This window comes from Manduca sexta, chromosome 12, assembly GCF_014839805.1.
Source record: "Manduca sexta isolate Smith_Timp_Sample1 chromosome 12, JHU_Msex_v1.0, whole genome shotgun sequence".
Taxonomy (NCBI): Eukaryota; Metazoa; Arthropoda; class Insecta; order Lepidoptera; family Sphingidae; genus Manduca; species Manduca sexta.
Genome location: NC_051126.1, coordinates 14831413 through 14854536, shown reverse-complemented (window position 1 = coordinate 14854536; position 23124 = coordinate 14831413). Strand labels below are relative to the sequence as shown.

Genomic DNA, 23124 nt, shown 5'->3' with positions numbered 1-23124 from the left:
AACTGATTTAGATGATGATGATGATTTGTTGGTGGTAGGATATATTTTATATCCGCTTGGGTAGGGGCCTCCGTATAAGATGTTAAAACCCGCCATAGTGGCCCACGTAAGTGTGTCGCGTTCCGGCATCAGCCTGTGTAATGTGTATATCCACTTCCAACAGGCCGGCATTGTTTTCGATTGTCGAGGGATAATCATGTCTCGTTACTCGATATTTTATTGGACCCTACTCGATTTACCATCAGGTGCAGTGGGGAAAAATTGCATTTCCGTGTATAAAAATCTGGTCCAAAGTAAGCTCCAAGAACAGAGTCTTCAATCTGAAAAACAGAGTGTACCTGTGTATTGCGCACACAAACTTGGACTTAAACGTCTTCCCGCGTACCGGGCTGAACTCTGTTGAGATTTGGCTTCCTATAATGCAATGTTAATTTCAGATTACGAGGACCTGCCCAAGAAGTCTGTGCAATCTGTGTTGGATTGAAAGTGTTAAACGCGAGTATGCCATACTCTTACATGTTTCTCTTAGGTATGTTGTACATAATATACTATGTAGATGACCTGGTGAACTAGATACGACTCAATTTGTTCTCTTATCATCAAAAAAGTCCTTCCATATAAAATTAATATTCTTCGTATTTTGTTTATGTAAATTGTCTGATTATTTAATACTTATTTTGCTACTGAAGGTGGAGACAAATCCAACAAAACAAGATCATAAAAATCGTTTCGGCTGATCTTGACTAATATAAATGTTTTATACTTGACTTTGTTTTATATAGCCTTAACGTCGGAGCTCTGCCTCGGTAGTATAGTTGTATTGCATGCGTGGTACAGATACTGCTCTGAGATCCCAGGTTCGAAACCCGGGTCGGATAAAATGATAATTAGCATTTCTCCTTACTATTAGTCCGGTTTTAGGATTTGTGCCCGATATGTAGATAGAGTTACGAAACTTAAGTGGCACTGGGTAGGGCACGTAGCTCGTAGAACTGATGGCCGTTGGGAGGAAAAGTTCTGGAGTGGCGACCACGAACCGGGAGACGCAGCGTAGGCAGGCCCCCCACGAGATGGATCGACGATCTGGTGAGGGTTGCCGAAGTCCGATGGATGAGGACGGCCCAGAACCAGTCCCTGTTGCGCTCAATGGGGGAGGCCTATGACCAGCAGTGGACGATTCCCGGCTGAAATGATGATGCAGATAGGCTCTCCCTCTATCACAGCACGGGGCAGAACACACCTGGCAAAACGTAGGTTTATATGATAGCGTGAAGTGTGTGTTGCTCGCAGGCGGCGGCTTCGCGTTGTCCTCCGCGGCGAAGACGTCCGGCCTGAACGCGAAGCTAGGGGAGTACCTGCAGGTCCGGCGTCGCTGCCTAATATGGTGGTGATGCTGTTGGTGATAGTGTTCGTCATATTTGTGACCAACTTTGCGTCCAACGTGGCCGTATGCAACGTCTTTTCGCCAATATCTATGCAGTTGGTGAGTCTTGGACTATATTTTTTTACAGTATTAATGAGTCCCAGTCATCTAGTACCAATTGTAGACAAGTATCATGGATATGCTGCTAAGATTAGAGAAATATAATTATTTCCTACAAAGTATCCAGCTAGGTAGAGTGACGATCTGCGAAAGGCCGCTGGTAAGAACTGGATGCGACAGGCCGAAGACAAAGTGAAATGGCGCATATTGGAGGAGGCCTATGTCTAGCAGTGGACAAAGATATAGGCTGATGATGATGATGATGACAAAGTATCTGAAAAGTGTCTTACATCCATCAAAAATCTGAGTAAGGTCAGATAAAGAAAATATTTTATAAATTGGGACATTAACATTGCAATTTGAAGGTACTAAACAGCAATCGTGGTAAAACTTGCAGGCGAAGGAAATCAACCAGAATCCGTTGTGGTATTGTATGGCGTCGGGGATCACCGCATCCTACTGCTTCATGCTGCCGGTGGGGACGCCCGGAAACCTCATCGTGCAGAGCGCCGCCAATATTCCCACAGGAAAGATGGTAAGATATTCAAGATTCTTTTGTGGCGGTACAATTAGTATACATACCGCCATCTCATCAACGGAGCTGCGAGAAGACCGATATGGTATTGACACAACTGTAGTGATATATCTGTAGAGTAATCACGCTAGATGGCGACAGACGATTCCGGATTGCGATGACAGAATTTGCGCGACGCACTGCATAATATGAGGCACAGATGGAGGCACAGAGGCCGCGGCAGATGAGGCACAACATCTGCCTGACTGGAAATCTTATCCTTTCATAGAGGAACGCAACCATCTGTTTCTTAACAGTTGCGTGTATCTATTAAACCCGCTATACTTTTTACCCGTAAATAGTGAATGGGCAGTTATTTTCTGAAAAGAATGGGGCTGCACTCCAGAGACTATACACTTCAATGTCTGATTTGGATATTTGATAATTTTACAAATCATTGTAGTGATGTCTATTTTAGTATCTTGGTATGGAGATCACAAATTCTGATGATCGGGCGACCCAATGCTAGCTCATACGAGAAAGGAGTCTAATATCATCGTCTTGGTAAAATATACAGTAGAAACCGGTTATAACGACACCGGTTATAGCGACGTATTGGTTATAACGACTAAATAGTAAGGCTCCTTTAAATAGATGCATATAAAAAGAGTACCGTTTATAACGACTATTGGATATAGCGCCCAGATTCGGTGGTCCCTTCATGTCGCTATAACCGGTTTTCACTGTACTTACAGATGGTCGCTGGTGCGGGGCCCACGGTGACCACCATCATAGTGACGTGGTTCGCCATGATGTGGTGGGCGCCCATAGTGTGGCCAGATCTGCACTTGATGCCCGAATGGACGCAGCATGAGGGCAAGAGTGCTTAGAATATGACGCAGGGATAATTCAACGGCTTCTTCCAAAAATTTTCATTTCTGGGACTAGATGGATAAACTATTTTGGGTGTTATTTAGGGGCCAGAGAGGTTTTAAGCGTTATACTCGAGAAGATATTTTGTATTGCGTTAATTTATTATGTAATGAAGTATTTTGTTACAAGCTTGTGTTAATTGTTAAGTGCTTACTGAATTAAGCTATTTGATGAAGGGTTGAGTGGATTTGCAATATTTGTGGTGTGCCAAAGAGTCACTACTGGCAGGGCCTAAGACATGCTGTCTGTCTGTACGCTTTCGTCCTTCCTAACAAACACTATTTGGTCTCAATTCTTGATACTACATTTTTTGAAGGCCAAACTTTTTGTAACTTTATACGTTGTAATATCGATAAATTAATATAGCATGAGTCCTACTCTAGTAAATAATTAATTAATGTTATTGCATTAGTTTCTGTCAGCAGCGAAACTTTGGCACTCTTATGGCATTGAATACCACACATGCATATTGGCAAGTTACTTAGTTCTTCATAGTGGATATTTAAATAAATTGTGAATATAATCTGGTCTTTTATTTCTAGTTTCGCTCATTACAAGGCAGCTTTTATACTTTTGAAAGGATTAGCGCATTTGATAAATGTCTCTGCGCAGGACGAAATATTTTATTAACAACTTATGCAGTGAGAGTAAATGCTATGTATGCGCCAATATTCCACCGATTTTACTGTACTGTTTCGTACTCTGAACAATGAAAAGTATTGTGTGAGGTTTCTAAAGCCGTTCTTTCAAGTTATCACTATGGATGTCATTGGTTGCACTTTCTCCGTATGTCTAGGATTCGACGGCATGGCCCCGGCAACTCTCGTTCGTTATGATGCTGAGTCTGTATTTCTGAGACTGACACTTGAGCAGTATTAATTACACCACCAAAATTACTGGTGGCACAACTCCCCGTGCCAAAACTTCAACCCGATGCACCAGAAAGTCGACTACCACTAGGCGGACTAGATGGTCAAGGTGTAGATGGCCTAGTCCTACCACATATTATTATTACATAAAAAGAGACGAGAAATACGTACATTAATCATCTAAATAAGAATAGAAGACCCTTATCGTCATCCTACAATGTGAGGTTACGGAATTTTTAAAAATGTAGGTTGTTGTAATATGCAGGCTTTTTAACACGACCTGCGTGATTTCAAGTCTCTGTACTAAATATTTGTGTACGAAAAAAAAAGTGCGGTCTAGCGTCACCTTTGACATATATATATTATGTACCTAACTCCTTTTCTGCGCTTTATTTATAATCGATACCTATCATCCTTTTTTGTACTTATTCCTTTTTTAAAATATTCGAACGTCGTCTTTTATTTACAAATGACATCAAAGCTATTGTCTGGTTGAATGTAGTGATTGGAATATTAAAATGTCTGAACAACAGCCAAAAGGAAGGGGAAGAACACAAGGAGTCTATTTTTCGTAAGTACATGTTTTTTTCAACTTCTAAGTTCTGATATATGCAAGGTTTACTAAAATAGAATGCCAATGATTTGTGGGTTCCAGCGTTGTGTGGAATAATAAGGAATAATTAAGGAAAGAAGAATTTTGGAGCATTGTTACTGATAAAATATAATATTAAAATTAAGGTGAAAATAAATATTTAAACTTATCCTTTTGTTTCAGAATAATGTCGTTTTTGTAAGTATTTCAAAATATATGCGAGTGAACTTTTAGAACGAAAGTCGCACATTGATTTTGTAAATACTGATTCGTTTCCTTTGCATATTTGTTGATAAACATGCGCAGCCGTCCGTCAAAAGATCCCCGAACACCCGTGAAGGGTTTTATGCCGAGATTTAAAAATTTAATGGCCAAGCATTTTAGAGGGCTTATTGGCATGGCAGTGCCGGTATGTGCGCTGACTTGGCAAGGGAGAAAGGTGTTGTAAGTATAAAAATAACTCTTATAAGCTAGTTAACTCTTCTGAAATAATTATGCTGGTGCCCTTCTAGCGATAGCATTTGGACAAGAGACTTTCCAGTCTCTTCTCCGAGAGTTCTGAACGTAATTTCCAAGCATTAATTTTATCATCCTAGCGGATGTAGCAATTGAAGTTGTTTTTTTGTACATGAACGGCGAAATGACGAATGAATGAATGAATAAGTGAAGTGGGGTCTAATAGAATGTCGAATGACGAGAGATGATTACTCCTCGATAGTCGGCATGATTATGCCGGTCTGTTGGAACCAGATACAGGCTGATCCCGAACGCGACAAACATACGTGGGCCAATATGGCGGGTTTTAACACCTTGCGTACGGTGGTCGCTATCTGGGCGGATATAAAATATATTCTAGGATCAGCAAGTAATCCAAATAGATCAGTTGTCAATGTTCTTGGCCCGTTAATTATTATTAATGTGACTTTATATGTTGATCGATGGTGATTCTAATACAACCTTTCCGTTTGCAGCATCATATTACAGTACAATGCATGTGGATGTGGATGTTCTGGTTCTTCCTGTTGCAACCTGTTTCCATTCCCGTCACTGCGCTCATACCTATTTTCCTACTGCCAATGGCTGGTGTTCTTTCAACGCTTAGAACTTGCGGCTGCTATTTTAATGTAAGTTTTGGGTAGTATTATCATTACCATCATCAGCCACATAAAGTCCACTGCTGAACATAGTCTCTGCTAAAGATTTCCAGACGGACCTGTCAAAAGTTACCTGCATCCAGCGTGTTCCTGCGATCTTTATTAAGTCATCGTTATATATAATTGATAAATAATTTACGTGTAACTTCGAAACGTCAATGTGATGCGATACCCCAACGAGATTAGCAGTCTGTGTATTTAGATCGTTATTTTTGTATGTTGTTACGTTATACTATGTTCGTTTTGTAGATTTACTCGTTTTAAAACTTGCTCATAATTTGGCTATAGTGACTTGAAATTTCAGGAGAACATGGCATTATTTGTTTTGTCAAGCATGCTGATTTTATTGTTGAATAATTCTGGTGCTGATCGACGCATAGCGCTCAGCTTGATATGCTCCGGCGACAATTGCCAGTTTTCTGGGAAGAGGTAACGACAAAACAAAAGATCATAAAATTTATCCCCCACCACCAGCAAAATTCAATCATAGTATGTTGTTTTTTAATTCCAGATTGGTGTTTAAGTGTAGCGTGGCGGCATTTTTCTTATCCATGTTTAGCAACAGGCTCATCATATCATCCACCATCATGCAGTATATCACCCCAGCGCTAACGGAATTGCAGGTAATTTAGTATTATATTGCCCGGTGGTTTGGTGATTTCTAAACAAACGTTGGGTAGTGGATAGATGACACTCAGACTTGATGATTGACGCTTACCTGCGGAGGTCTACTTTCAACACTGGACGACGATAGGGGGAAAGATTGACACGATTGTCTCTACAATCAATATTAGCCACAGGATATCTACAACTGAGATTAGACTTCCTGAACGATTTCCACACCGGTCTATCGGAAAAGAACATTATGCAGTTGTATAAACTCGTTCTTTATTGCTCACTAAAGCAATGCCAGGAGAAAAGCTGTTGCAGCAACTCATAATACTTCGATTAAAAGACAATAGTCGGGGAACACTGAACTGGGCAATTTATTGCTGAATGTGTATAGCGTAATATATGCAATGTTGTTCCAGGCGTCGACAGCAAGCAGTCGAGCCACTGAACCTGATTACAACGAAATGCGGTACATCATCAACAACGCTATACAAACCGCATCATCCATTGGTATGTATATACAGGGTGTATTTTTGAAGATTCACGTACGTATGCACATAGATTCTAAACAGTTAATCATTGGTACAAGCAATTTATGACTAATATAGTACAATACTAAAATAACAATTTATTTTAGCATTCATCAGGTCCTGAATGCATTTGTTTCTTTTTGTAGAATGTTCGAATTCGAATGCAAAAGTTTTGTTACGTTTAAAATCGAATTGGAGTTATGTACGTTTCCTACAATATAAGTAAATACGTAAACGCTAGCATAGATACATAGTATAGTTAGGGGGCCATATTCCGTCTAATGTGGTTTGTTCATCTTTTAGCAATTATGGATTTTCTAAGCGAAGGATAGTTTTGATAGCCGTGTAAGTAAGAGACAAGAAATCTTCTATTTATCCGTACGGTTTTCAAAGCTGTCCTGTAATTAGAACGCTAGTAACTGCAGAAAGATGGCTTTGCCATCGTAGACGGAATAGAGCGCCCTGACTATACATACTTAAGTAAACAGACACTTATTTTTTCCAATTTGTTTCTTTCGCAGGCAGTATAGCTATAATGCACTCCGCGTATGCTTCACTGTGTTTCCGAACGATATTTTGCGAGTGAGTAACGCCTTGATATCTCAAGTGTCATCTGCCAATACAAATATTATTTACATACACGCTTTTTATCCTCGAAGGAGTAAGCAGAGATTAGCTTTTGCATTGCTTTTTTAGCATCCACTTTTTGCCGTGTAGGGACACATTGTCTATATTTCATAGAATTTGTATTTTCCTGATTTTACATCTTGTAGCTGCGCGGGAGTGCACCCGCTAGCGCTTGTTAAGTCCTTCCCCGTCACGCGCCATGTTAGTCCACGTGACCTTAGACGGCACCTACAACTTATAGTATTAAGTGATTTTATATTTGTGACCAATATAGACTAACCCCCTTATTCGTAGACGTTATTTATCTAAGGACGGAGCATTGCTATCATAACAAGTCTGTTTCTCAGTGCTGACAGCATGGCTGCCTTCGCAGGGCATGTACATAGGGCCTTTGTGATTGGCTAATATTGAGATACAACTTGAATCTAGTTGGCTGTAAGATAAACAAATCTGAGAAACAGACTTGTTATCACAGCAATGCTCCGTCCTTAGATAAATAACGTCTATGAATAAGGGGGTAAGTAATTCACCACTGTCGATTTTTTTTTGTAACCTTTTGAGAGTCGAGAAGATTACAAAGAGCATTTGGAATACTGTTGTATTACTGTTGTATAATTGTTATTAGCACCCCTAATCCCCACAGCCGTATTTTGCTCCATGTGGCAGATGGCAAGCCTATCGCCATATCATAAATTCTAGGCTCTGGGTACTGAGCCAAAAAACCCAATATCACTTTGCCCGACCCTGAATTTGAACATGAGACTTCAGCGTAAAGTGCAAGCAATACAGCCACTACCATATCCCAGGCTTGTGGTTGAACGAAAAATATTTAATTGTCAACGTAGCTTCTAATTGTCTGTTTGCATGTTTGCAGGAGCGCACCAAGAGGTCAAGAATATCCTGACATATTCAACTACTTCCAATATTCTGCCTTCGCGTTCCCAGTCGCCTTTATTATGTTCGTTCTAAACTTTGCCTACCACATGATACTTATTAACAAGTAAGTAATAATTGATTACTCTTTATTTTTGAGTTATTTTTAAGTTTTTGTGTATATCTAAAAACATAAATTCTTCGTAAAGATTAAGAAGTACCAATCACTGGACAGTATATACTACAGGGCTGGGACTATGAGTTCATAATAACGATGGTTGTTCTCGGGTTTCTCCGTATGAAGGGATTTTCCGCATAACAAACATCTTAACTAACGCTCGTATTTATAACATCAGCTATATTTGTCTTCATATCCTGACCAGGAAAATAGCAACCTGCCTTGAGGGAGCCTCTTGCTTTCAAAGTTAACGTTGTCAAGAAATTAGTTCCATATTTTATCACAAGATGGCGAGCTTTATTTTCCTGACCAGGCTTATACACCATTTATATCATGGCAGATGTGTCTGCAAAGCGATGAGTGCGAACAGCATGACGGAATTGAGGAATAGCTTGATGAAGAACAAAACCGCACTGCCGCGTCGCGTCTCGCTGCACGAAAAGGTACAACTAAAAACCTATTGCTCGATTCTCAAGTAAATTTCAGTTGCCATATACACAGCTAATGATTTAGATAATACTCAATGAGGTTTTTTTTTTTTTTTACAAATAGACGCGTCATACACTAACAAAAGAGCATATAAAAACGGCGCACTATTTGCTATAGTCACGTATCTGTACATATTGGCTCGAAGAAGGAATAAAAAACGACAGTTACGTAACAACGTTAGTGCCGCACGCTGAGTGGCCGTCAAGTCGGGCAATTACCTTACTTTCGTCTTGCCAGTATTGAGCTCAAAGATCGTATCTATGTAATAAAAACATCTTAGATAATAATACTTTATTTGAAAACATTTGGATGTGAGTAGTATTTACTCTGAAGTCGTGCACCAGGTCATTATTAATTTTCATCACTATCAGACTAAGTGGCGTTGTTGTATTTCGATGCGAGTGTCTTGCTGAAAGTTTCATTCCCGCGGCGTGTTTATTGAGCTTTTCTCCTCACTGTCAGCCTGGAGTTTTTGATCATGCTCAGTAAATGACTATAGGCTCGCGGCTATAATTGTGTCATAATCAGAGATAACTCTTATCAGTCACTGAGTCGACGTATCTAGACTCCACTCGGCTTACCATTAGATGCAGTGCGGTCACTTTGCTAATATTACACAGCCGGCGAAAAGACACTCTCTCTAGCCTTCAAAGTAGTGTCAATGCGTGATGCTGTATATTTAGTGTATTTGTCGTCATTGTTTTGCAGCTTACGGTGTTCTTCATGATATTCGCCCTCGTTATATTCTTTCTCCGCTGGAGTACTTTTTTGAACATGGGATGGGCTGACTTTGCCAGAGATGAATCTTCGCCCCAAATACCGAGGTAAGACAACCTCAGAAAGTCGAAGAACCTCGCTAGATGCAGGTCGCATTTAACAGGTCTCGAAATGTTTAGAGGAGGCCTGTGTTCAGCAATGGACTCAACTATTGCGGCATTTACGACTGACCCAATGTTGATGGATTGTAATTTTTTGGTAGTTGATAGTAATAAGTAGTTCGAGATGTCTTTTAAATATATTAATTCAAAAAATATCTCCAAATTCAAGCTTATGAATCTATGAATACCAGTAGCGAATAAACATCGCCAGTGATATGGCGAATAGACATCTGAGACGTCACTGAACATGTAGATAATGAAAATTTATACTCTGCTTGAAATCGCAATTATTGGCAATGTTATATTTTTTTTCCTTATATATTCATAATCTATATGAAATTCATTGAAATGAAAGCATAAATAAAAAATATTGCACCTTCCCTATTCCAAAGTTGAGTGGAATCGCTATTGGTCACTTAACATCAGGCGAGGGCTTGCTCATCTCAGCATTAACATGTTAAATAAAAAAGTGGTTCCATTTTAGGGTAAAAGATGCCACGGTGGCTGCCATATTTGTGATTGCGCTTCATATACTGCCCAAAGGGTACGCGTGGCTGAATTACTTTAGCGCTGAAAGTAAGTACTGGCATAGATTACTACTTTATCTAAATTACTTCTGATAGAACTGTGAAGGAAAACATCGTGACGAAACCGGCATTCCTGAGTTCTTAATAGGAAATTTGAGGGTGTATGAAGTTTACCAATCCGTTCTAGGCCAATTAACAACAAGAACAATTACAACTGAATATACCCAGATAAATAAAAATAATGCAACAAAGTGTCCACCAAGAGCTAATAAATACTAGGAGGGATTAATAAGAAACAAATACTTATAAAATTCAAGATAAAAAATAACTTACTGATTACACTTAAAATATTCTTTAAGGATTTTATCTAATAAATTGAAAATTTGAGCGGTCTTCGTAGTTATTTATTATTTTTTTGATAGGTTTATCTCAATTTTGTTACAGAAAAAAGTGAATTGCCGCCACTAAGACCGGAATCTGCTATACTTTGGTGGCGTTTCGTCGATAAGAACTTGAATTATGGATACATATTTCTTATCGGTATGACATTTGGTATTAAAATTATTTTTCTCTAGTTGGCTATGGCTTTAATTATGGCATGTGTACAAAGCAAGACTTGTGTTTGAAAACACTATTTTCTCCTATTGCAATAAATCACATCTATATATATATAACTCAAGAACGGATGAACCGATTTGGCTGAAAATTGGTGGAGAGGTAGCTTAGAACTAGGAGACGGACATAAGATATTCCCGTGGGAACGGGACGTGACATAAGATGTGGTTTAAGAAAGCAAAATTTGGTATGAAGATAGTATAAGACCCTGGGAAGGTGTAAGGCTACTATCTCGGAAAAATATATAGTGGGACTTTTATCCCGGAAAACTCCTTCACGCGGGCGAAGCCGCGAGCAAAAGCTAGTATTTGATATAAATTTTCTCCGCAAAGCGAAGAAGCAGACAGTAGGTTTATTGTATAAAACTACCCCCTAAAGTTTCCCAACCAAGAAATGGAACCCAAGGCCTTGTATTCGAATGGTATATTTCAATGATAAGCTACATAGGCAAAGCGAACGAATAGATAATCAGATAAACAAAGCTAAAGAAAAGTATGAATTTGGCGACACGATGCGTCCTCACCGTAATGTTTAGGAATCTGGATGTAAGGCTGCAGTTAGTAATATTCCAGGCTCCGGCGTAGCCTTACAAGTTGCCATTAAACACACCGGCCTGGACGACGACATAGTGGCCCACTTCGGCAGCAGGTTCACGGACCACGAGTTCAGCACGTCGCTGTTCCTCGTCTGCCTCGTGGCTGTCATCATGTCGAACGCGATGAGCGGTGTTGCTGCCTGCGTGTCCTTCCTGCCGTTGATCTTGAGTATGGTACGTATTACTGTGTTAATAGGTGTCATTTTAGAGTATATGGTACTAGCTATTGCCCACCTATGCTATGTAAGCAAGTGGAACTACGTGCGTGAAGCATTTTGGCGACAGTTGCTCAGAGTTTGTGAACATCGTTTTGGTAATTTTGTGTTCTAAATATTTTTTCGCCTACTTTTTGAAGGTTGTTGTTATTGCTAACAATTAAAATTTTTCATTTCTACCTTCTTCTAAACAAAATTTAATTAAAATCCTAATATTTGATTCTGGGAAGTCAAGTGAATTCATTGCCTGATTATAAGATTGGGGCACCAAAATAATGTCTATTGTTGAGAGATTATTATCCGTCGGGAGTCAACAGAATTATGCCGGCATGTTCAAAACCCCTACTTATATACAGCCGGATTACAAATTGCAAGAAGCTTACATGGGCCATTATGATATTATTTACATATTTACGGTGGTCGCTACGCGGTTGAATAGGTACAAACCGTCAAGAAAGTGTAATACAACATTAGTAATCTAAATATATAGAACTGATAGGTGACTGACTAACTGACGGTGATCTATCAACGCACAGCCCAAACCACTGGACGGATCGGGCTGAAATTTGGCATGCAGATGTTATGACGTAGGCATCCGCTAAGAAAGGATTTTGATTAATTCTTCCTCCAAGGGGATAAAATAGTGGATGAAATTTTGTATGAAACTTTGTCAATTTTAAACCGGTCGGGTTGGGACTTAGCATGCATAAAGCTAATATGACGTAGGCATCCCCTAAGAAAGGATTTTGATAAATACAATATAAAACAAAGTCCCCTTTCCTGTCTGTCTGTATGTTATCAATTTTCTCAAAATTTACTGAACGGATTTTTATGAAAATAGGGATGGAGGTAGTTTAAGGTTCTCTGAAGGTTATAAGCTACTTTCTGTCCCAGGAAAACTTCTTCACGCGGGCGAAGCCGCGAGCAATAGCTATTAGTGCATAAATACGAAAAAAAAAGTGTAGCCTTATCAATCTCAATTTTATTTTTTTTGTCACTTACGCGGTCCCAGACAATCTCACCAACGGCAAAAATATTTTCTAGTAAACTTATTGTAATAAATACAAGTATATGGGGAAATGTTAAAGGCCGCGGAACCGCCACCAGACGCCGTGACCTTCCGAAGCATTCGCGACTGGCCAGTGAAGATGTACCTGGGTGCGCTCGGCGTTGGGTTGGCCAGCTCGTTTGGCTTCATGTTTCCGTTCCTGTACACGCCGGCTTATTACTGTCACTACACTGGAAAAGTGCCCATGAAGAAGATGGTATGTGTGGAAACTATTTGATGCCATCAACACGGCCTATTTGACCCACCTATTCAATTTGATATTCATATTTATTTATTTAAAATATTTGCTAGCGGCACCCAAACTAAGCTACGCTTGTATCTTGAGCTACCATGATAAAAGTTACATTATAAATATTTAGCCGCAAGCAGAAAATAATGCAATTTATATTACTTAACTATGAGCTAAAGAATAATAATTAAATTGTAGAAATTAGGTGAACAAACAAATTAAAGGGAACAACTTTAAAGCATAAAATGATCAGTAGGAAGGTTCGGTGCCAAGAGTTTATGTGTATGAGCTAGTTATTAGACAAGGTGTATACGTTGAAAATGTCTGTTACATTTAAACAAAGCAATATTAATATTTGCTTCATTACAAAATAACGTATTAAATTTATCCAGACACATGCATATTGTGACATTATGGCGTACTCACTAAATTTCAAACTCACCTCTCTGTATATTGTAAATGTACACGCCTGGGTCCTTGCTAAAGTGTTTCATTCCAGGCAAAGTACTCAATAGGCAGCGTTATAATTTGCCTGATCATACTATGGCTGGCGTTGATGTACTACGCGCCTGTGATCTGGGACCCTGAGGGTACGGGAATCAAGCCAGTCGCAGCCCCTGGTAAAGCTGCGGGCAATAGTACCAACTCTTCGATGATACTATAGACCTCGGATTTATTTCGTGAGTTAATATTTTTATTTCTTTGTTAGGGCCATATTAGTAGGTAAACTAATGACGTATATTCTGTAGACACGAACGTCCATATAAACTATTTGTTCATAGTCCGAATCAAAATGGTAACCAAAACGTCACTGTTATAATCTATTTATTCACTTAAACAATAAATAATTTTACTTATTTGACTAATATTTTTTATTCACATCCAGGTTTGCACTTAGACTCACGTTTTTATATTATGATCGCCACTCCGTACACAAACAGCACACATAGCCACCACAAGCATAATTTATACTGACACCATATTAAAATCAGTTGAACACAGTGAATGTTCGGAACGTCAAATGTAGTACTAAGTACATATATATCGATGAGGTTAACTCAGTTTTACCGTGATGTACCAACAGCTGAGAGTCTATCAACTTAGTTATGACCTTAAGGACACCGCTATTTCATAAACAGACAACGTCTCAAATATCATACACGAGTTTTGTTTATTTAACAACACCGACTTAACTGAGAACAAGCGCTTAAGTAACCACTTAAGATTCGTTTATTAAATAATTGAATAGGTACATTAAATATCTACTTAAAATACTACTCAAACGTGAGATTTATCTGTTCGGCCTTTTGTGATAATTATGAAACTTGATAATATCTTACACTTTTTTATTGCAGTTTTAAAGTTACGTACATTAAGCTTGGAAGATAAAGAAAACACAGTTTTAAGTTTTATTTAAGCTATTTATTCTATAATTTGTTTTATTGGTTGCATTATTGGAGTTAAATATAGTAGCTAATGTATGCTAGTTTTAAATAAATATAGTTGATGACTTGAGTGTTTTAATTCATGCCAGCCCAGTCGGGAAGAATATGAAGGTCAGGCCATATGACTGGAGCCCAGAAACAAAGAGCCACCCAGGATATTATTATTGCTATTGCTGTTGGTCCCGCGCCGGCTATAATCTGAAAGAATAAAAATATAAAAAATTCTATAGTCTAACATTAAGTAGATCAAAAATGTTAAGACGCCAAGGTAACTTTCAAAACTTCGGACACCTTTTTGTGCCCTTCATAAACTTTAAGACATTCAGATGAAAGTAATATGTAATATTTTAAATTTGTCATATCACAGTCAATTATAATAAGTGAAACACCACCACATTCATGTCTTCTTCTTCTCTCAATCTGTGTTGATACCTATAAACGTAATATTCAACAAGAATTGCACTTCAAAGAAGAACTTACCATTTTCCCAGTAGGTATGCTGGCAGCACTCTGCACGACTAGGTTACCAGGTGTGCCAACTGGTAGACAGAAGCAGTATGAAGCGGAAAATCCTGCAGCGATGTTGTACCATAGTGGGTTTGCGCCTGTTTCTCTTGCCTATAAATGGTAACAACTGTATATTCTTCTATATTCGAAGTCTAAATTATATAAAATATAATAACTAGGTGTTGGTGTTTGAAAGTCTGGGGCCAAACATTATTATTCAACTACCAACAACCATCATGGCTGCCATTCACGGAAAGAGTGAACACGCCCAGTGATACTGTGATGTTGGGCAAAGAGACTAAGGCCTTTATTAATAGATGGAACTCCGTTTTGCTCGTGAAGTGTGATATCAGCTAAGACGCCGTTTAATTAAAGTTAGCATCCCAAGGTCTTCGCTATTTAAAGAATAGATATGAACAAAATCATATATGAGTCTTAAGTCACACTATATGACTGATTTTGATATAAGTTTTGATTATTGAACATCGCTGACTTAGCTAAGAACACGTTCTCAAATAACAACTTTTTTGTTTAAATAGTAAATACATTAAATGTATATTTGAAATTTTTCATATTTTGATGCCTCAAGAGGTATAAGAACCGATAAGTGCAATATTTCACAATTTACGTGTTTAGCAATTTGGTTATAATCAGACAAACGACATCAGATGGATATGAAATATAAAAAATGATTATAAAGTTCGTTTTTCCTCAACCACGAACAAAAATATCCCTGTCTTAATTGTAGAAATAGGAACCAAAGTTCTTACCAACTGCATCGCTATGGGGGCGATAACATTACACACAGCGACGTTCGAAGCGAAATTAGTGATAAACACCGTAAAAATTATGATGAGTAAAATAATGAAAAGGTTTGGCAAACTCTGCATGTTCTTTAGCATTTCGCCTATTTTCCCGTTGAGGTCTGAGTAGTCCTTTTTAGCTGCTTCAGAAAGGGCGAAACCGCCACCTGAAAACACGATATAAAAAAAACATGTCTTCTCAGATTTTGGTACTCGCTAAAATTGTTTTGTTCTTTTAAAGTGTAATTATATTTTTTTTGGAGAGGTAGTAAACGATATGGATTTACTTATAAGCTCACAGTCGTTTTTAATAAACAATTCCGATCTCAATCTTCAATCCGATTCCCAGAATGACCCAATCAAGATAATTAATTTGTAAGCATGTCAAAAAAAGTTTGTTCTGATTGGTCCATTTTTGAAATAGATCGAGAAAACGGATTGGGATCGTTAATTGAAAACGACGGTAAGTGCTTACCGCTACCCATAAGCATACACAATGCTAGAAGAATCACCAATATGTTAGTCACTTTTGAGGTAGAATTGGGCTGTTCTGAAATGGTCACTATTTCATCACGGTAATGCTAGATCATGATGTATTCCTAGCATTCTACACGGTTTTCTCAAATTCTTTTGCACCTTGATCTTTTACAGATACTTAAGTTTACATAAAAATTAAAATATTGTTTAAATCTACCTAACAAAAACATGAAGCTGTAGGGCATAATTTCGTTCATTTCTTTCCAACGCAGAACCGAAGGAATTGGTTTATCCGTCAGCTCACCATAAGCTGGAAAATAGAAAGAGCATTATTTACTTTCAATATTATAGTATTGACAGCGCGTACTAATTTAAAAGACCGATGAAAAACTACGTTTAATAGATACTTGAATACTCCTATTGCTTAATCACGATTCATTTTCGCGATCGGCAATGCTACTCCAATTCCTTTAGCACAGGCTGTTCATAAGTGATGATTACTATTGAATGAAGCCAAGAAACAGATAATTTCTCGTTCAATAGATGTAACACTAGAGAATACATAATTATCTCTATGTGCTAGTGAAGGATGCATGTAGTAACACCTTGCTATTGCGTCACTTAAAGTAAGTAAACAGAGTACCAGCATTAGCCCTAATTTGTAAATTCCGTTACAAAATATTTTACTTACTTTTCGCTTTACAATTTTGAATATGGTTAAATGCGATGGTAGAAGAAACATTAAAAATCCCACCAGCATAGCAGCCGCCGAATCTTGAACGCTGTGAAATGTTTCTAATTTTTAAAATCACATCGATTATAATTATCAACTACGTATAAACTTGTAGTAGACATTCATTTTGACAGATTTATCTAGAATGCTATTAGGGGAAACCAATGTTCAGTAGAGGACAGCAGAGGACTTCAGATTGTCTTTGATGATAGTGATATTATATTCATTTGACTGGTACAAGAGAAGCTGCTATTTTAGTTTTAGCTCCGATCGCCTGTATCCTTGTTGAAATTGACATTTTAAAATACGTGTGACTTCGTATTTAGACGCATAATATTATGAAAAAGGCAAGTCATTTCGTCAAAGCACATTGATACTCTAGCGCAATTAACAACATCAGTTTGTCCATTAGAAAGTGACTGATCAATTATGAATAGGTATGTCCAATCTTCTATTATATTTTAATAAGGAAAAATAAGGGTTATTAAATAAAATAAGACCAATAATAATATACTGCAAAAAAGTGAACCTTATAAATTACAATTTGCTTTCCTTACTGTAATGAGAGTATCAAACTAGTGAATGAGAGCTAAGTTAAAATTTTAATGAACTCATACAATTTAGGTTGCTTTATATCGAAGTGCTCGGCTATTTTGTCACCCCAGCCTGGGAATATTTGTGGTGAACGGGAGAAAAACATCACTATAGCGCCGCCGAATAGAATTATCACCATCTAGAACGTAAAAATATTTTTTTACAATCAATTCGCAATATTTTAGTTGAACTCTTCACATATAATATCCATTCGTCTTTAAGCCATTCATTTACTTATGCGAACAACAATAAGATTAACAAGAGAATAATAAATAATTTATTATTCCTAAATAACGTACGATTTCCCAAAATGTAATTCTCCCTAATTTCTCCCATTCGACGTCTACAGCGCGTTTGGCAGCTTCTATTCCTTCCGGGGACAGCTTGGACTTGATTGCTGCTTTACTTTTTGGCCTGAAATAAATATATTTATTATTTATTTAAAGATTTTTTTACAAATGTTTTTTTTGTGGACTCAAGTGCAATGCAAGAGTCGCTACCATAATCACTTTTTTGACTGCTTATTCACAAGTTCTTTCAGTCTTAAATATATATTGTAATTTACGGACGGCTTTACGAACACTCATCCCTCATTTCCCTTTTCTTTTCGACAATATGCTCCCTCTCTCCATCGTAATATTCTAATGTTATGAATTTTCATATACTGCTTGTTCCCACGTCTACATTATAAACAATTGTAGACAAACCTTAAGAATCCCAAATACTTCACTAGCATCAATAAATACATGGCCAGCTCCATTATAACCATGTATGGTATCGCAAAAATTGAAAAATTCGGAAATGATAAGTACTCCGGGGCATCGGGATATGCTCTAGAAAAAAAATTGGTATTCAATATAAATAGCTCTCAATGTATTTCAAATACAATGAAATATAATATAATTACAGTAAATTAATTTCTATGGCCTTAAGTATCATGGATATAATAAATGACAAATAGACCAAGTAAAGCAACAATCTTTCTATTTAAATTCTGAAAATTATATGAATATTAGCTACCAGATAGAATTTAGTATAAATTGTTTATATCTTAAGAAATATTTCATGTTATCTATCTAAATTCTTCTTCATAAATACGTAATACGTACTTAGCGAAAAGTCCTTTGAACACCAAATTTGTTGCTGTGCCAACTAAAGTTCCGATACCGCCTATAATAAATTATTTGGTTAAAGTTTTTTTTGTTTACTGTAAAGAGCTAATGTACTAGATGTTGTCTAGTAAATCACTTGTTTGATGATTTTGTGCTATAGAAACATTAGATTAGGTTTATGGGATCAAAAGGTTTTCGTAGAAAACAGCTACAGTTTTCTCTATAAAGTTAAGATACCTCTCAGATGTACTAGGCGTAATTAGTAACTAATTAGACACAGTGTGTTTTCAATTTTTTTACAAACCTATAGTTGCTGAAAATGTAGCCGTGCAAAAATAACATGTTGTGATGTCCGTGGCGATTCGGTCTCCGCTCGCATCCTCTTCGTAAATCGAAAGCAAATTTTGCTGGAAAATAATGAATTTGAACGTCCAGTTTGACAGATAAATTCTAGGAATAATCTTAAACAAATCGTAGAAGTACGTTACGTCACAAATGCCAATCCTAGATTGTGCCAGAAGATTCTTCGGATGGACTTAAAACTCTGACTTGAGGTCTCAGAGTAATAGAAACGTACATGTCCTATGATACATCTACATCAAGGCAAATATAACAATAATAACATTATTACAAAATCATGACCTGATGTATGACATGACCTGTATACCCACAGTCAATCCTGATTTCAATTTCGTTATATTTACCTGAAGTTTTAGAAATGTATACTCCTGAGATTATAGAGAATGATATACATATTATACTTACATCTTCAAAAACCTTCAACAACGCAAAGTTAATAGGCACCATCATAGTGGTTGCTGCAGTATTGGTTATCCACATGGATACGAACATGGTTGTAAACGACATCGCAAACAATATTCTAGAAATAGTCAACGTTAACCTTATTATACCGTAGGTTTTTGATTGAATTTGTTAACATTAATTGGTATTGCCCAAATGACTATCTTGAGCCAATCTATATCTCGCGGGAAGATTTTCATTTTTTGGCAATAAGTAGCCTTTTTTCTGGATCAAATCTTTATGCCATGCACAAAATGATGTGTGCTATATTAATAGAAACCCAAAGTAAAACTAGTGCCTTATTGTGTTTTGTGGGATATTTATTTCAGAGTTCTGTGTTGTTGACATGGGGCGAATGACTTGCCTTGTCATTAAATTTGTAGTAGCTTTTGCATATACGGAAACCAGGATTTGTGATATTAGACTCCCTAAGTTACCTGTAATGAGAGTAGCCGATAGCTCGTATTGTTGATAAGGCTAATCTTTTGTGGAGACCAGACTGTTCTACGGCATAAGCAAGAACCATGCTTCCGACGAACATAATGATAGTATCCTAAAAATTTTTAAAGTACTTTACACAACGAGTTTATGTAGTTTTTATAGTTTTCTAGTAAATACTGCTTAAAAGTTATTCATCATCATTAACCATATGAAGAAGCTGAATATAAGCGTGACCGGAACATAGGAAAAATTATAACCCATTTCAAGTACCTAAATGAAATATTGTGGTGGTCCTATTTGAAACTAAAACCATTGATTATAAAACTTACCATTAAAATCCTTGAGTAACAATCGCAATATAATGTCACACAATTTATTCTAGTGAGAATTCTGAATGGTATGTAATTTAGGAATAAATGACCGTTTTAATGCAGACCAGCCCATACTCTTTTACAATCTTTATTACCACACTGACACCATACTCTTGACTACCCGAAATATCCCCTATTTATAGTTCACATGCCTTTTATAAATTCAGCAACGCACTTAGGAATGTCTTTATTTCTGAGTAATAATAATCACTTACCGGAAAACTCATGTACTTATTTACCTTATAATATGAAAAATGTATATCATTTAGAATTATAACTACTTCTTACATTCATATAGCATCGGCAAGTAGCAGACGTATCCATAACACCAGTTAGAGGAAATATCATTACAGGCAGGAATGAAGTGATGGCCAGTGGAATACATTCTGTTACCCAGTATATCGCCATCAACATCAGAGTGTAGGCACACCATTGGTATTTCTAAAAGAGTTATAATAGCAGAGAAGACGAATACTGTCAAATCAGAATTGATGTATTTCAAATTGAAAGAAATTAAAGCATGTGCATACATGCTTGTGTTATCATGAACGATGTTAAAACTTAATATCACATTTGTCATGAGGACTGCGCTTCAGTCCCACAAAGTGCTCCGTTATTAAAGTTCCCTATAATGATTACTATTCATTAGTAGTCATGATATCACATTTGAGAAGTGATATTATACTTGTTTCATCACTACGCTATGTAAAGACTTTTGTGATTCCATGAGTATGCTATTAAGGGTTCAGATAAAAGGGCAAGTAACTCTTGGGATAGAAATAAATTGTCAACTAAGTCGTAGACTTACCTCTGGTGGAAATGGCGTCAATAATGGTATAAATATAAGAGGAGTTATCACGCACACAACACCACGCCAAGATGTTTTAAAGAAATATTGGAATCTCTCTTTATTGTTAGTGGTGTATCGTCTTCCCTGGAGATTTTAATTTAAAACTACTCAGTACTAGCGGTATTATGGCATTTAAAATTAATGCCTAAAAGTATTAAAATTATTCCGTTGTTTTGAATAATTGTTAGCCTATATTCTCAAACGAAACTCACTTTTATGTAACATGAAAAATGGTATATTATGGTGGGTCTAGCAAGCCGTCATCATGAAAATATCTTGACGAACTTAGCTTGGACTACTAATCTTACATATCTTTGTTAATCCAATCATATCATGGTATGATGCTTTGAATTCAAAAATTCATAACCCTATTGTCTTGTTTTAAACATTATAATTATAAAAAAAAAACTTATACAATGTTATGCTTACGTTGCGTTTGGAGGATTATTGTTTTCTTCTCTTACAACATCTATATCACTAATATTATCTTGCATATTGCATTAATTTTTATATCCGTACCAACAAATTGTTCATTTACTATTTAGCAATTCACGATGGCTATGTATTGGTTTAAATCAAGTTTCGAATTCTAAGAGTGCCAAAAGGTATATTATTTAAATATAGCTCATTTTGATAATCGAAAAAATATACCTATAAAAATATAAAAAGAAATTAAAAAGCCCATAGTGCATTTTGAATTAACCATCGGAATTACCTTTTTTTTTATTTTGTGCATGCACTCTATTATATTTCTCATTCAGTACGAAATATGAGATAGTATATTATATACGAAACGTGAAAGATGATTCGCTTTATGACGCCTATTTAATATTTCTAATGATAATAATATTGTGAATTCTAATTATTATAAAATATTTAACTCAGGAGTTATTATTGACAGAGGAAAATAGAGTTTGCTAACTTCGAATATTGCATAAGCTAGCGACATCTACCGAAAATGAGCAAGACTTTTTGACTCGCTAGTAGCCTAATAAACCAAAATCTTTCATTTTGAATGAAATGTTGAAACATGCACAGCAATTCCAATAATAAAAAAGTAGACAAATGGCAGTGTTTATTTTAAGGAATCGTAACAATCAAAATTATCAACACAAGTCACATGTTAAGTTCGTAAATTCGAAAGACACTTGACCGTCCGTACCGCTACATCCGATATATTGGATAACACACGAATTACAATCATACTTATCACTTCTCGATATGCTTTATGGTATGGTTGGGAACGTTGGATCAAACGGGTGTCGTTCTACGGTATGGGTCTGTGCCGACGCCGCGGTCGTGGCGCGTGGGGTGGTGGTCATCGTGCCCTCCTCCCCTAGCTCCGGCACCGAAGGTCACCAGCTCCTCCTCCCGCGACGGCGGTGGCTCCACCGCCGACGTGTCCCAAACCTTCCGCTCGCCACCGACGCTTGCGATTGGAATATCGAAGCGCTCCTAAGTCCGCTGAGAGTGTTCGCACTTTGAGGCACCTCTTTAAACTCCTCGAAGTAGTTGTCGCAGGCCGTGGGCCTCGGTGCCGGGGAACCCGTACAACGTTGACGAAGACAGGTCTTTTAATGATGCTGAACTTAAGTTTATTCTTCTATTCTTATGTATGGAACAATGTGGGAGCTCATCGCCGTCAAAAACGAAGCGGCGCCGCTCATGGGGCGTCGCGGTCGACGAGCCTGTGGGCGGGTACGTGTCCCTCTTCATCATTCGTCTCTCTAGTAACGTCGAATCACGTTCTCGAAACTCTGAGAACGCGTACTCCCACGCTCGGCAGTCTGCCTTCGCTTTCTCTGTTAGCTCTGTAACCCAGTCTTTTTGATACCACTGGAGGAAGAGAAATATCGCCGAGGTCCCAGCCAGCTCTGCAGCTATGAACCCGCTGATGTACAGACCGAAGGAGTAGCCATAGCTGTACGACATCCTGGGCATGTCGAAGTAAGTCATGTAGCGTAACTTATGGCCGACTTGCGATTTAAATACCGATATGTACATGACT

General features: G+C 37.5%; 3 protein-coding genes and 1 pseudogene across 3 annotated transcripts; 2 read left to right on the top strand and 2 right to left on the bottom strand.

The window, feature by feature from the left end:
- The first annotated feature begins 1371 nt into the window (after positions 1 to 1371).
- On the top strand, positions 1372 to 3453 carry LOC119189116 (protein I'm not dead yet-like). Its single transcript, XM_037437967.1, has 3 exons — positions 1372 to 1483; positions 1881 to 2018; positions 2753 to 3453. The coding sequence occupies exons 1-3, from the start codon at positions 1382 to 1384 to the stop codon at positions 2885 to 2887; spliced, it is 375 nt and encodes a 124-aa protein (XP_037293864.1). The 5' UTR covers positions 1372 to 1381; the 3' UTR covers positions 2888 to 3453.
- Positions 3454 to 4241: 788 nt separating this feature from the next.
- Positions 4242 to 13647, top strand: LOC115452174 (protein I'm not dead yet). Its single transcript, XM_037437946.1, has 16 exons — positions 4242 to 4370; positions 4575 to 4589; positions 4698 to 4835; positions 5363 to 5515; positions 5850 to 5974; positions 6057 to 6168; positions 6577 to 6667; positions 7209 to 7269; positions 8189 to 8314; positions 8679 to 8808; positions 9563 to 9678; positions 10217 to 10308; positions 10704 to 10799; positions 11447 to 11643; positions 12773 to 12949; positions 13482 to 13647. Exons 3-16 carry the CDS (start codon positions 4803 to 4805, stop codon positions 13644 to 13646), a joined length of 1674 nt encoding a protein of 557 aa, XP_037293843.1. The 5' UTR covers positions 4242 to 4370; positions 4575 to 4589; positions 4698 to 4802; the 3' UTR covers position 13647.
- Positions 13648 to 14382: 735 nt separating this feature from the next.
- On the bottom strand, positions 14383 to 21170 carry LOC119189063 (protein I'm not dead yet-like; the record flags this gene model as incomplete). The annotated part of the gene is made up of 14 exons (XM_037437721.1): positions 14383 to 14625; positions 14908 to 15045; positions 15705 to 15904; positions 16432 to 16524; positions 16902 to 16996; positions 17565 to 17680; positions 17841 to 17955; positions 18249 to 18374; positions 18651 to 18711; positions 18958 to 19060; positions 19419 to 19533; positions 19892 to 20007; positions 20555 to 20707; positions 21075 to 21170. Coding segments are annotated over 14 exons (1650 nt in total), but the record flags the coding sequence as incomplete, so codon positions are not given.
- A 1063-nt stretch (positions 21171 to 22233) lies between these two features.
- Positions 22234 to 23120, bottom strand: LOC119189114 (annotated as a pseudogene).
- Positions 23121 to 23124: the final 4 nt, after the last annotated feature.

Bases quoted from the DNA above. Each gene is read 5' to 3' on its own strand.
- LOC119189116 (XM_037437967.1), top strand. From the start codon at position 1,382: ATGGTGGTGATGCTGTTGGTGATAGTGTTCGTCATATTTGTGACCAAC. The intron at 1,484-1,880 runs GTGAGTCTTGGA...TAAAACTTGCAG, and splicing joins CGCCAATATCTATGCAGTTG to GCGAAGGAAATCAACCAGAA. The intron at 2,019-2,752 runs GTAAGATATTCA...CTGTACTTACAG, and splicing joins ATATTCCCACAGGAAAGATG to ATGGTCGCTGGTGCGGGGCC.
- LOC115452174 (XM_037437946.1), top strand. From the start codon at position 4,803: ATGTGCGCTGACTTGGCAAGGGAGAAAGGTGTT. The intron at 4,836-5,362 runs GTAAGTATAAAA...TTCCGTTTGCAG, and splicing joins TGGCAAGGGAGAAAGGTGTT to CATCATATTACAGTACAATG. The intron at 9,679-10,216 runs GTAAGACAACCT...GTTCCATTTTAG, and splicing joins TCTTCGCCCCAAATACCGAG to GGTAAAAGATGCCACGGTGG.